General features: G+C 42.8%; 1 protein-coding gene across 2 annotated transcripts; it reads right to left on the bottom strand.

Annotated features, from left to right (window-relative positions):
• Positions 1-659: 659 nt before the first annotated feature.
• pi15a (peptidase inhibitor 15a) lies at positions 660-5308 on the bottom strand. Of its 2 annotated transcripts, none has more exons than XM_084703163.1 (6): positions 5175-5308; positions 4635-4961; positions 3595-3713; positions 3067-3199; positions 2825-2940; positions 660-2259 (listed from the first exon to the last, which is right to left on the bottom strand). In XM_084703163.1, exons 2-6 carry the CDS (start codon positions 4905-4907, stop codon positions 2124-2126), a joined length of 777 nt encoding a protein of 258 aa, XP_084559289.1. In that variant the 5' UTR covers positions 4908-4961; positions 5175-5308; the 3' UTR covers positions 660-2123. The 2 variants fall into 2 exon arrangements, with proteins under 2 accessions (XP_084559289.1, XP_084559290.1); XM_084703164.1 differs by having other exon boundaries at positions 5191-5308.
• Positions 5309-12605: the final 7297 nt, after the last annotated feature.

The raw sequence follows: 12605 nt of genomic DNA, 5'->3' as shown, positions 1-12605 counted from the left end.
TTTCTACATACCTTCCTCCAGTCTGAGAGGATTTTTAGGCTGTGAAAGCTGTTTGACTGCGTAGGGAGAAATGTCAACTTTCTCTCGCTCTCGTTCTGCCCTTTCCATTCTTTCTCTGGTTTTGCTTTCTTTACTTTTAACACTCCCCTCCCTTTTTTCTACTTACTAAGTCACTCTGTCTTACAATCTCCCAGCCACTCCTCCCTCTGTCCTCCCCCCCCCCCCGCCTCTTTCTCTCACCGAGGTCAATGGTTTCATGGGACAGAGCTAGAGGAGAGGGCCCCCAGAAAACGTATCGCTTGCCTTGGTTTGTGTAGACACAGACCCACAAGGCCAAAGTCAACATTTTCTTATTAGGATTCAATTGTAGTTCTGCTGTGTTTTTCTCTCTCCAGCTCAGCCTTTGATATCCGGGATGTGGCTTTGTGATGGCAGTGTTTAATTGAAAGTGAAAACAGAATATCAAAGTAACGGGATAAGACTGGGACAGTCCCTGACAGATCTTCTAATCAATATCAGACGAGGGCAGGTCCTGTGAGAACTGACCAGACAGGAGACATTGAAGAGGACCAGAAGCAGCACAGGCTAGGTGGAGCAGGATGGTGAACACATAACAAACTGTCCAAATAAAGCAAGAGGGTTTTTTTTTTATTACAAAATACAAAACACAGCAGCCGAAGCACAATTCATTGTATAAATACAACTATTCAGAATTTAAATACAGTCAGTGCGGATTTTTAAAAATCATGTTAATTGCTAATGCTGGTGTTGTCCTCTTAGTCTCTATTTTACATCTAAAAGTTTTTCATTCAATTTTATGCTATTTCTTTACACTGCTGATTTTGCTAAATGCCATTGTTACTTAGTTATCAGACACAAGCCCATACAGTGAATGTGGAAGACTGTTTAGAATCTGACCTAGTTTTTAAAGGAATTTGGAAATCGTGGAGGCATTTACTTGCCAATACTGTCCTAGTGCTTAGTTCATATAAATCACTATAGTCTGCTCAAAATGGGAAATGCAATCATACAATCCATTTCATTCTTTCGACAACTGCAAAAGGCCATAACACATTTAAACATTTCTATATACATAACTTTTTACAAGACACCGTAAAACATTCGTTTTAAATTAAATATTTCTGGCATATAAAAATGAATAACTTAGAGTATGCATGACATATAAGGATAGTCATAGTTAGATTATGGTGATTATATACAAAAATAGTTATTTCTTGATATTTGAGAATATAGAAACACTTAAGGTGCATTTCATGATCTCAGAACTGAAAACACATCTGTGAACAACAAAACAACTTCAGACGAGGGACATTAGATTTGTCTACTGAAATAAAACCATGTATCACTCTTCTTTACTCCTTGTCCCATCAATCTGGATAATACTGACTGAAACCTGTGAAATGCCCTCGGATTTGACAAAAAAAATACAATTATAAAAAAGTTAAGCATCACAACCAGTGCACACTGAAACTCACACAAAGCACCACTAAACTCACTATGGTGACAAAACACCAGCATTGCAAAAATAATCGACATCAACGATATTGTAGTTTGACCTTCCAGCTTTTGCCAACGGGCTACAAGACAAATTGAAGCTATTATCATGTTGTTCCTCTGACCATGGCAGGGCCATGTGGGTAACGCACACCGACTCAAAGTGTGACACCTTTAGCACCATTGAAGAGAATTAAGCAGCTGTGATTGGTTATTATCAATATTCCATAAACCATTAGACAAGAAAGCATCTTGACCCTTAATAATCAGTAATAAAACAATAGTGAAACAGGAAGAATTCATGCACCACCATCAGATATATTCTCTCAATCTTTCAATTCATCGGCCTTTTCCAAACCTTCAAACATATCAATGAAAGATTTTTGTACAAAAACATAAAATAATTGTACAGTTTATATACACATCATGAATGAACTCACATCATCAAAACATGTTCTGCCTTTAAATGTGTGCTGGACTCTTAAATAAGCCCTTATATACAGAAAGGCATGGTCCAGGACTGTTGTGCAAATCCTTTCAGGGTAGAAAAGTCCCTATGGCAGTCAGGGAGTCAGCTTATTTAAGGGATAACTTGGAAGAACCTGTGTTTATTTGAACCAGTGCAGGTAGTTTGTTTTGAGGGCAGGGAAGCACATGTTGTTGCTGCAAGAGCCCCCATAGCTGGGAGGACAGGCAGAGCAAGGGACACCTACTTTGTAGGGGGCCTCTCCTATCCAGTTCCCCCTGGAAGACAGAAGACACACAACCCATAGGTTTGGTTAGGAGGATGAAACGTTCCAAGTATGGTGAATAATGATTTAATAGTATTATGTTAAAAATGTACTGGGCTCCTTTGCAGTACCCTCATATGTCTCTCCAAACTAGCAGAACATGGTGAGTCGCTAGCTACATAGCGTAAGTTTAATTAGCGGAGTCAAAAGAGGTGTGTTGAATTCGTTTTCTTAGGCGTAGGTCACAAGTCAGTCACAAGTACCAACAGCCATGAAAAACGACCCTTTGATTTTGGCATTAGGGAAAGAATTCTTCTGGAATTACGTGAGATTCTGGAGCTTTTGGAATGCGCTCCCCATCCACAGTTTGACTTGGGTGGTAGTGGAATGTTAAGCAAAGTTCCCCCTGTCAAGAACAAACTCTCTATTTGCAAATGTGATTTTCAAGGTGTAAGTTAGCATGCTTGCTAGGGCTAATCCACGCAAGGATGTTTGCAATCAACAGTCCATGGATCTAATTCAGGCTCTGGATCAAATACAGTCCTGCAAGGTGTGTTATGTGGTTGTGATGTACTTACTTTGAAGAGTAGTTGCACACTAAGTATGTTGCTCGTTTCCACACAGAGCCCCATACGTTCATATTGTGACACGTGTGAACAGCACAGCCCACTTTGTTTGATGACGCCCACACCATCTGAACAAAGGAGAGACACAATTCACAGTGAAACCATGCCAGGCTGACTGTGAGACTTAAATTGGCTTGAAAGGCGTCATGCTCATTTGTGGTCATGCTACTTTGTGGCTCTCTGGTTCCACCCACCTGTGTGTAGTGTGTGCACATGGGTCCATAGCATTTCAGGGGGCAGCGTGGGTTGCAGTCACGTGGGTAAGGGAACACGTAGTCCTTGACCTCATCATACCATGGCTTCACCAGCTGGAGAATGGAGCGATAGCTATGGACAAACACAGACATGTCTCGCGTGAGAACAGTACGTTTTCAAGCCTCTTCCACACAGACACGCGGAGACAGTAACATAGCCGCGTCCTAGAGGTCTTCAATTTGAGCTCTCTGGGTGAACCACAGAGGAGGTGTCAGACTGAGTCATGCACTAAGGATGAGGTCCTGCCTGGCAGGTCAGTGGCCACCGAAAGGTTGCGACTGGATCCCTCTCGACCACGTCTGGAGAAACTGCTTCTGTTTATTTGCTGGGTTCACAGGAACATTCCAGGACCTTCTGCCGGGTTCACAGTCAGAAAACCCTTGGGGAGGGCACAAGTCTAGGAAATGGCCATGACCTCTCTAGCCAGTCTTGGGAAGTGCACATGTGCGGGGTCAAAGGTCACTCACCGACCCGTCCTGACGGAGAGATTCTGGCCCAGGAATCTGAGGAGGTGGCGCGGGCCGTGCTCCCACATACAGGCATGAGCCCAGTCCTCCGCAGTCTTGGCAAGGTTCTCGTCCCATATCTAAAACGCAGAGAAAACAAAAGCTCTTATAACACACAGAAAATATACACGCTAAGCCTCCTCCTCTTCACGGCCTGCCCACCTGTGTGGCTGTGAGAAAATCTTTCTCACTTCGACTGACTTTGCTGTGTCATTATGTCGCTAAACTGAAAGATGGAAGGCTACGGGCACTCGGAATTCCAAAACGTTTATTTGTTCCACACACTAACTGTCCGATAGATGTAGTGAAGGATGAAGGCAGGAAGTTAGTGAACTTGGTCCTAGTCAGCTGCCCTCACACATGTTTCCTATTCTGAAGGATGCACGGTGCAATGGGGAAAAACTTCTGCTCATGACTTCAGCATGACCTACATTACCATGACCATGCATATTTGTATAGAGATATAGTGAGGGAATGCACCTTCAAGACAAAGTCAATTTCCCCCTTATCATGAACCAAAACCACAAATCAGCTTTTGGCATCCAAGTAAGACACTTCCATGTGCAACATGGTATTGGCCACTGAGTACATAGTATGTCTACTATGATGTGTGGAAAGGCATTTTCAGATTTCAGTATTGAGGCTCTCAACACTTTCTCACTAGTGGACCACTGGTGTTACAGCCAAACCCACTCCCAGCAAGGGTCTACTTTGGTGGTCCTAAGCTACAATGTGCTCAACAGCTGGCAGTGCCAAAAGGCTAAAAGACATTTGTCATTGTTGCTTCCTGCAAATATACATCCATTCACACCAATCAGTGCACTTCCAAATTTTGATAACATTCACTCTTAAACTGTATCTCTTTTATACAAAGTCTTACTATGAAAAGGCATGAAACTGACAGAGCTATGTAAACACAAAATAGAAACAATAAGTACATAACAATCATCACTGTATATTGCAAAAACTCAAACTAACGACTTTGGTCGAATGTCACTTACCATATACTCCATGTTGGAAGCCGGGGGGAAAACTTTTCCTCTTACTTTATTGTGGTAATCAAGAATGGCAAGCATGTCATTTTGGGTAATATAACGCTTCCTCCTGGTTTTGGAAATATTGCTGGTGTCCGTTCCATAGTTGAACGCTGCGCCAAGATTGGTGAAATTGGTAGCTGGCAACGTAGACACGGTAGGAATACTCGTTGCCAAAACACTTGCTCCACAAGATATGCAGAGAAGCAAAAAGTCTATGGAATAGTACTGAACGTTCATGTTTTATTTGTTAGGATTTCTGACAGGATGTACTCCGAATACTCTTGAATAAATCTGAAATGAAATATAAAAAAGCCTTTTGAATTTTCTTTTCAGTAAATACATAAAATATGTCGGTAGGCTATGGAACAAAACAATTTATACATGTATATGAATTGAGTCGATGCAGCTGGCCGTTCAAAATGCTTTGCAAAATTTCAGAATTATCCCAAGTCATAGCCTACTTTAAAAAAAGACACCAGTGACAGGATGGATAGAATTTCTTACTTGGAAAAGGTCCTACCTTCCTTCAACAGTGCTGCGGTATCTTGTGCCTGCGTTGCCAAGCGATTTCTTCCCAAGCTTCTGCAATAGAAGAGAGAAGGAAAGTGTCCAATAGAGGGCTGTTGCTCTTGTCAAGCTATAGGAGTACTTGGGCTCACAGCTCGACTCACTGAGTTTATATATCGCAGTGGACGGTGCAGGAAGTGGGCCAGCTTTAAAGGTGTGCGCAGCCTCTCCCTGTCACCTGAAACAAAACATCATTTGGAAGCGTAATGTTTGGTTTCTTCAATCCCGTTCCTGGCAAGTCTTGGTGAACTTCTCACAAAACATCTGCTATAAGTTTGCGCAGCTGGACAAAGTGATGAAGAAACACATAGGCTACGATAAGAGAGTGAATAATACAGTCACCTTAGAACAGGTCAAAGGTAGAGGTGAGGTCACTGGCTATGTCAAAAGACAGCGCCAGGTTATTTTGTATATTAATTAACACAATAACTTGTGTTGGAATATGACAACGTTTTATATCTACATATATAAATGATCATTGGGTTACATTTTGCACTTTGGTTCAAGGCACTCCAGCAGTTACAACAGGCATAAATTGTGGGGAAGAACCAGTCGTTTCATAGGTAAAGGTGAGTGTTGGGTTCCTTTCTCCTTTTCGTTTTCTTTGTCATATTCATTATACTGTGAAGATTACACTTGTTTAGTGTTTGGGTCCAGCTGACATCTGTGCCAGGCCAAGGAAAGAACCCCTTTAGCAGGTCATCATTTTCTTTGGCAGCCAGTTAGCAAATGAAAGCAACGTGACGCAGGAACACCCCTTCCCCCCTTCCCCCCCTTCCCCCCCTTCTCTCTCTATTTCGCTCTCTCTCTCCCATTTGCCTTCCCATCCCCCCACACCCCCTACACACACTCTGGAAATCAGTTCTCTGGTTCGTTTGTTGGGAAGTGATCGACTTTTCAGGTACTGGAATAGTGAATAGTGTGTTTTTTAGTAAGATCCTTTGGACCGCTTGAACTTACATTGCACTTTTATATATTTTATTTTTGAACAGTGCACAGCACATCTGTACACAACTGTGAGCCATGGATACAAAATAAATATGAAAAACTCCCCATACATGGTTTGATTTTTCCAGAAAATGTAAATCAAGTTAATTAATAAATTGTTACTTTATTAACGTTGTCCCTTCACTAAGTTTTCAGCTTGGATCTTATTTCCCCTTACGGTTGGGAAACGTCACACCTGGTCAGTGTTTGGACTCATCATTTATTATAGGATCAATGAGCCTCTCTTCATTCTGTTCTCCTGCCAGCTCAGACCCCAGCCAAAGATTGTAACGTCACAGACACGACAGACTCCTCACCGGTTCATAGTCTTGCTTTATAACAACAACTGATCGAGTCCTCTGCTAAATAGATTTTGAATTGTCAAATGGTCTCTTTTTTCCATCTCCTTTTTGCTGTCTTATGTAAACCCCCTTTTGCCTTTTTTCTCTGCTTGTGAACTCAGTGACCATATATGAGTTGAACCACTATTATATTATCAGCAAAGTAATTAGGCCATTATTTGGTGCACAGGCCAGTCAGAGGGCCTTGGGTCTGTTTTGGAAAAGCATTCTTTTTCAGAGAGACCATTTATTTACTTACAAGATATTGTTCCAAGTTCTCCTCTCTTCCCCCTCTTTTGAGGCCTCTCAGAGGCCCATGTTGATGCCAATACAGAGTGAGATGCAGGGGGAAAGAAAGAGAGAGAGAGAGAACGAGTGTAAGTCAAGACAAAGAGAAAAAGAGAGAGAGACATTACAAAAAGAGAGATGTTGAATCAAAAGTATTTTCTTCTGTTAAAAATTTGTTCAGACAATGTAGTATTATACTCCTTTTTCTGCAGTAGGATATTTTATCCTTGTGGGGTGGGAGGGGTTTGGCAACCAACCCGATTTAATTAAATCTACAGTACTGAAAAATAAGTGAGAACTAGAGAGGGTACAATTTCAGGGGGAATTGTGAGGTGTGCTTGCAGTTGTCTGCAATTGTATCTGCTGATACTATTGTAGAGAAAACAGTTATTCTTGATTTGAAGCTATAGTAGTGTTTCCGAAAGTCTCAAAGGGCTTTGATAGTGGGTCAAAATGGCGCACACAAAAAAGGTTGGTGATGTCAAAAGTTTGATTTTTTTGGCCCGAGGACCAACAGAAATGGTGACAGGTCAGAGACGTTTACATTGGTCAGCAGCCCAGCCTTCAGTTTCAAGCTCACCAGAGACCGCTTCTTCCACACGCATCTGTTAAACATCGTATCACTTAAATATACGGTTACATAGCAAATATTGTATATTTCTCTCAGTGGGCAAACATTCAGCAGGTCAAATGCTTGTTGACAGTAAATATATCTATGGGTGAGAACGTTGTGCTTAGTGTTCTCATAAGAGGCTGAGAGAATGGTGTTAGGCTCCTCCCGTGTTGAAAGAGTTACAGTCCAAGTAAATATATATAAGTCCTTTGATCAAAGTCTTCTATTAGTGATTATTAAAACTGAAATCCCTGCCCTGGTGTTTATTTATGTATTTATGCTGGTGTTAAAAGAAATGCTTATAACACGAACTGGACATGAAACTCTATATATTTCTCATCACATAAAGTAAAGCAGAAAGCTGCACCATAGAATGTAACTTTATAGACATCAGTTGACTTATTGTGGGATATTGCAAGAGTACTACAGCACCAACTAACCTTTTTGTGATCTTGTTGAGTGTAGCCCTCAACGCCTCCCACAGACTCACTGGAACAGTTTGACTGTTCATATATAAACTGGACCTGAAACTCTTTTCAGGACTGAGAGTCTTTCTCATGTTGTTGTCTAGAAACAAGACTGGTCCCTGATTGGCCAGTCAAAGCAGACAGTGGGACCCATGGTGACTTTGTCCGGAACCTCGGTCAGGGGAAAAACACCGTAAAGGGTATTAAGGCAACACAAACCACGAGAGCAAACAGGCCATAACAGAGAGGTGAATGAGAGGTGGCCATTAAAACCTTGGAGCATTATTAGGAATTCTCAGGATTTTTCTTCATAATTTTACCATATCGTTTGTTGAATCAACCTTGATGGAAAAAAAACTGTCTTGTGTTATCTTGTCCGATATTAGGACGATATGCAACAATCAACACAAATAAAAGCATAATGCATGCTTTAAAACTTTCCTGACAGGCATTTTCTATAGAACATATGTAACATTTTCCCGATAACACTGTTTTGAGCGTGGGAACCCCACCGACATTACGAGGTAGCAGACTTGTGCTTCAGGAATAAGTCCTGTGTATCTATTTTTGACATGCTACATTCCTTTGCCGCCAGATATTCTCACCCATCTATAAGACATTTACAGCCATCTTTGATGGTCGGGGCTTGTAAGGGAGGACTGAGACGAGACTGTGGTTGCACACAGACATTTCACAAGAGGTTCTGATGTCAGCTGAGTGAGAGACACGCAAACATGAAATATCCAGCAGGGTCTAAAGTTAGAGCAGAGATGTTTTATGATGTATCTTTATGACAACAGGTAACAAAAACTATCACCTGAGATTTAGGAAAACAGCTGGAATGCAAACACAGGGGAGGTGCGTTCCTGTACATCTGACATCAGAGTCTCTCTTTCCACGAAAAAACTAATGTTGACTTTTAGAACCATTTGCAGAGCATTTTCTTTTTGATATCGCACAGCTGCACCATTCATTCATATATGTACTGTATGGTACGGTATCATATACTTTTTCCCCTCACAGAAACAGGTGCAAAGGGGCTGGGGCTGGGGCCGGGGCTTGGGGCAGGGGCTGGGGCTGGGGCCGGGGCTTGGGCTGAGGCAAGGGCTTGGGCTGAGGCTGGGGCTGGGGCAGAGACCGGGGTTGGGGCAGGGGCTGGGGCTGGGGCTGGGGCTGAAGCAGGGCCTGGGGCTGGGGCAGGGGCTGGGGCTGGGGCTGAAGCAGGGCCTGGGGCTGGGGCTGGGGCAGGGGCTGGGGCTGGGGCTGGGGCTGGGGCTGAAGCAGGGCCTGGGGCTGGGGCTGGGGCTGGGGCTGGGGCTGGGGCTGGGGCTGGGGCTGGGGCTGGGGCTGGGGCTGGGGCTGGGGCTGAGGCTGAGGCAGGGCCTGGGCTGGGGCTGAGGCAGGGCCTGGGGCTGGGACTGGGGTTGGGGCTGGGACTGGGGCTGATTTGCAGTCTGAATGTAACTGTGGCTGTGGCTGTGGCTGGGGAAGCCTGGAGGCTGTCTAGACAACAGATGAAGGATGACCCGAGGTCTGGCAGAGAGGCCCAGTGTCGGGCCCCTGGTCGCTATGAGTTTCTGGTTGTTCTGGGCCACTGCACCAGCCTGTGTGCCGATGTGGATCCGCTGGGATGTCTTTTCATCCATTTCTGACCTCACTGGGTGCTGTATTTTGTATGAGTTTTATGCCATTTTCCTCTTACGAGTTCCAGAAGCAATGGCATCGTCCTTCTCACAGCAAACCCTATCAGGCTGCAGACTGAGTTAACCTGTGTGACAACTCACTTATAGAGTTGTCAGATTTGCCATGGCCCTCATCACCTGGTTGATTCATGCAGTTTTCCTTTATAGTTCAAATTTTTTTAAATTATTTTTTCAAACAAGCCAACATGCATCCAAGGCAAAGCTATTCCAATAGCACTGCTGGCAAGTCATTTACATGATGTTTCAATGGATGCAGCAGATTCCTCCAGGCATTCCTGGACAGTCTAACCTAGAGAGCAGTTTGTCTGCCGCTCTATCCCTCAGAAATCCTGAATTGTATAAATTGCTTTTTCCTATAATCAAAATGTAGCCCAGGATTTACAATCGGACTGGATTTATCATCACCAAAAGGGGAGAAACCCAGATCCTGGATCCTTTCTGGGAGTTTGGAGACAGACTTTTTGCTCACTTGGCACCTAGTGGGAGCTTTTGTATGGCTGTGAAGCACTGGGGAAAGTTGCAACTGTAGAAGTTGCATTAGTAGGGACTGGTGACATCTGGTGAACTGCTCCATTCATTGCTGAAGAATATGCAAATTGTTGTACTGGATTATTTTGATGTCAGATTGTGTTCGTTCGATCCTCTTAGTGCCTATTAAAAATGCTATGAGCTGGTCAAGTAACCACCTGCCAGAAAACAAGGCAACTAAGTAGCCTAATGCCAGTGATCCTATTGTTATGCTGTGGTTACCTACTCTGTGAGGCAATTGGTAGACACAACTGAAAAGGAATATTTCCCTGTATTGTATTTTGTGCACATCTTGTGTATGAGGTAAAAAAAAAAAGGTGTTACAGTGGCAATACTAAAGAATAACCCATGCCCTGTAAACAACATTTTAGCCATTTTCAAAATGCTTTAACCATTTCAAGATATACCACCCAGACATAATGTAATAAACCTAACACAAAATTGTGATGCCCCTTTTTAATCTGATATAAGGGGCTGTTACGAACTCACTCGTTTTGCTGAATTATTCGATAGTATGTCCCCCATTCCTTCTGTAACCATATGACAGCATACCATTCCAACCCTCTCCACAACACATCTTTCAAAAACGCGGATTTATACAAGGAGAGTTGAAATTATGTGCCAAACGTAGCTGTGGGATATTGTAGGCTTTAAGTTTAACACATCTTCAGAGTAATGAAAATAGTAGACTGTTTCCAAACTAAATGTTTTTCTTTTCTTACTGTATCTCTGGATGTGGAGCTGCATACCAGTTTACAGCAATAGGATGGCTACATGACCTTAAAGAGAGAAGTGGACCTTCCCTCACAGCAAACCCTTGTATTTACATGTTTTTTCAGAGGGCAGACATACAAAACAAGTGCCCGAAATAGAATGGTAGTATTTCCTCTCATACTGTCTGAACATTCTTTTCACAGTTTCTGGGTGTTCTTGCTCCAGACTTCATAACTTTAGAAGTTATTTTCGTATAGTTGTACTGTATGTTGCTCTATTCATTTGGACTCAATGATATTGGGAATTTGCTAACCAGAATCAGACTTCGTCCAGGAAGAATTTGCTAGAACTCTTTTTACATCTTTATGTTCACACTGTTAGCCTACCATGAAGAAACATCAGCTACAGTTTCATAAAAAAAACTTGTATTTTCCTTTGGTTGAGTTACCTAATTCATCTTGAACATGTTCAAAAAACGATAAATCTGCTGTTTGTAACCACGCTCTGCCTGTGATCTGTGCTGACATCACTGTTAGTGTTGGGTCCCCCTTATCAGTCGAGTGGTAACGTGTCGCTCAGTCTTGGTGTGTAAGTGATGAATGGAGGTTTCTGTGGAGGCGAAGCCCCTGTGGGATAGCTGGGTCTCACCTCTTGCCCTCTCTCTTCGTCATCCTACCAGTCAGTACGAGGGTAGCTATTATATCAGTGTTTAATAAACATGGTCAGTTTCTCAGACCAGGGTCTGACCATGGTCGAGTCATGCCTCAGACAAGTGCTTCCCAGTAGGGGGGTCAAGACCTAGACATGGGGGCTGTTCCTAAAGACTGTTTATTTGGTTGGTCACAGGGAACCTTCTGTAGAGTTCTGCAGGTCATGGTGTGGTGACGCTTTCGTTTGGAACCTCACTGCTTTCCTGTGCTTCCAAACTTTGAAAACATCCCCTTAGTTTGAATCTAGTTTTTGAGTTGCGTTCAGCTGTGTTCAATACACATTTGATCATGACGACACAAGATAAAGTCAGGATAATCTGTAAAAAAAGGTCAGGCTTTTCGCGACGATTGCTTCTGGGGTTAGCATTCAGAACATCTGTTGAACACATACACTTCAATGTAGCTGTTCACCCTACTTGAACTATAGAGTGTCTTGTTTCAGACCGTCTTTAAATTCATTATGTCCACTTGTGTCCAACCAAAACAAAAGCACAAAAGCTGAATAGCAGTGACTGTGTCCTCTTTTTAGCCAATATCGACCTGGCCTGCTCTACTGTGTCATGCAGACCTTTGGTCAGGCTCTAACCCACTGTGACAGGTGGCATACCCTTCAGCAATTTATGACTTGGCTCATCGCAAACAAACAAGTTTTATGAGGAAAATAGTGATCTGTCTGTTGCTTGATTAATTTGCGGTTTCATGGTGTTAAAACCAGGTGTTAGCATAGTACAAGATGATCTCAAGGTGGGTGTGAGGATGTCTGGGCTTACTTACGTCTTTATAAGGACTTTGTAGTGCAGTCATTTCCTAACTTCACAGAAATATCATAGCATATTTAGTTCAAACAACCTATTCACAACATTGCATTATAGATAGTGTGGCTGACTTGAAATGTTGCTACTATCTCTTGGCAAACCAATGTCAACTGATGAAGCTTGCGTAAACCAGTAAGTAAGAAAATGTTGTGACGTGGCTCTGCATCTGTTGTTGATAGTTAAGGTATATTCAACATGTTTT

The sequence above is a fragment of the Hypomesus nipponensis genome, chromosome 8, assembly GCF_054491055.1.
Source record: "Hypomesus nipponensis isolate SF chromosome 8, ASM5449105v1, whole genome shotgun sequence".
In the NCBI taxonomy this organism is placed as follows: domain Eukaryota; kingdom Metazoa; phylum Chordata; class Actinopteri; order Osmeriformes; family Osmeridae; genus Hypomesus; species Hypomesus nipponensis.
The sequence above is the reverse complement of the archived record's forward strand: the minus strand, read 5'-3'. Positions and strand labels throughout refer to the sequence as shown.

What these genes read in the sequence shown, in the direction of transcription:
- pi15a (XM_084703163.1), bottom strand. Translation starts at nt 4,907, where the DNA reads ATGAACGTTCAGTACTATTCCATAGACTTTTTGCTTCTCTGCATATCT. An exon ending in CTTCCAACATGGAGTATATG is followed by an intron (nt 3,714 to 4,634) that starts GTAAGTGACATT and finishes TCTGCGTTTTAG; the next exon opens with ATATGGGACGAGAACCTTGC. An exon ending in CTCTCCGTCAGGACGGGTCG is followed by an intron (nt 3,200 to 3,594) that starts GTGAGTGACCTT and finishes GTTTGTCCATAG; the next exon opens with CTATCGCTCCATTCTCCAGC.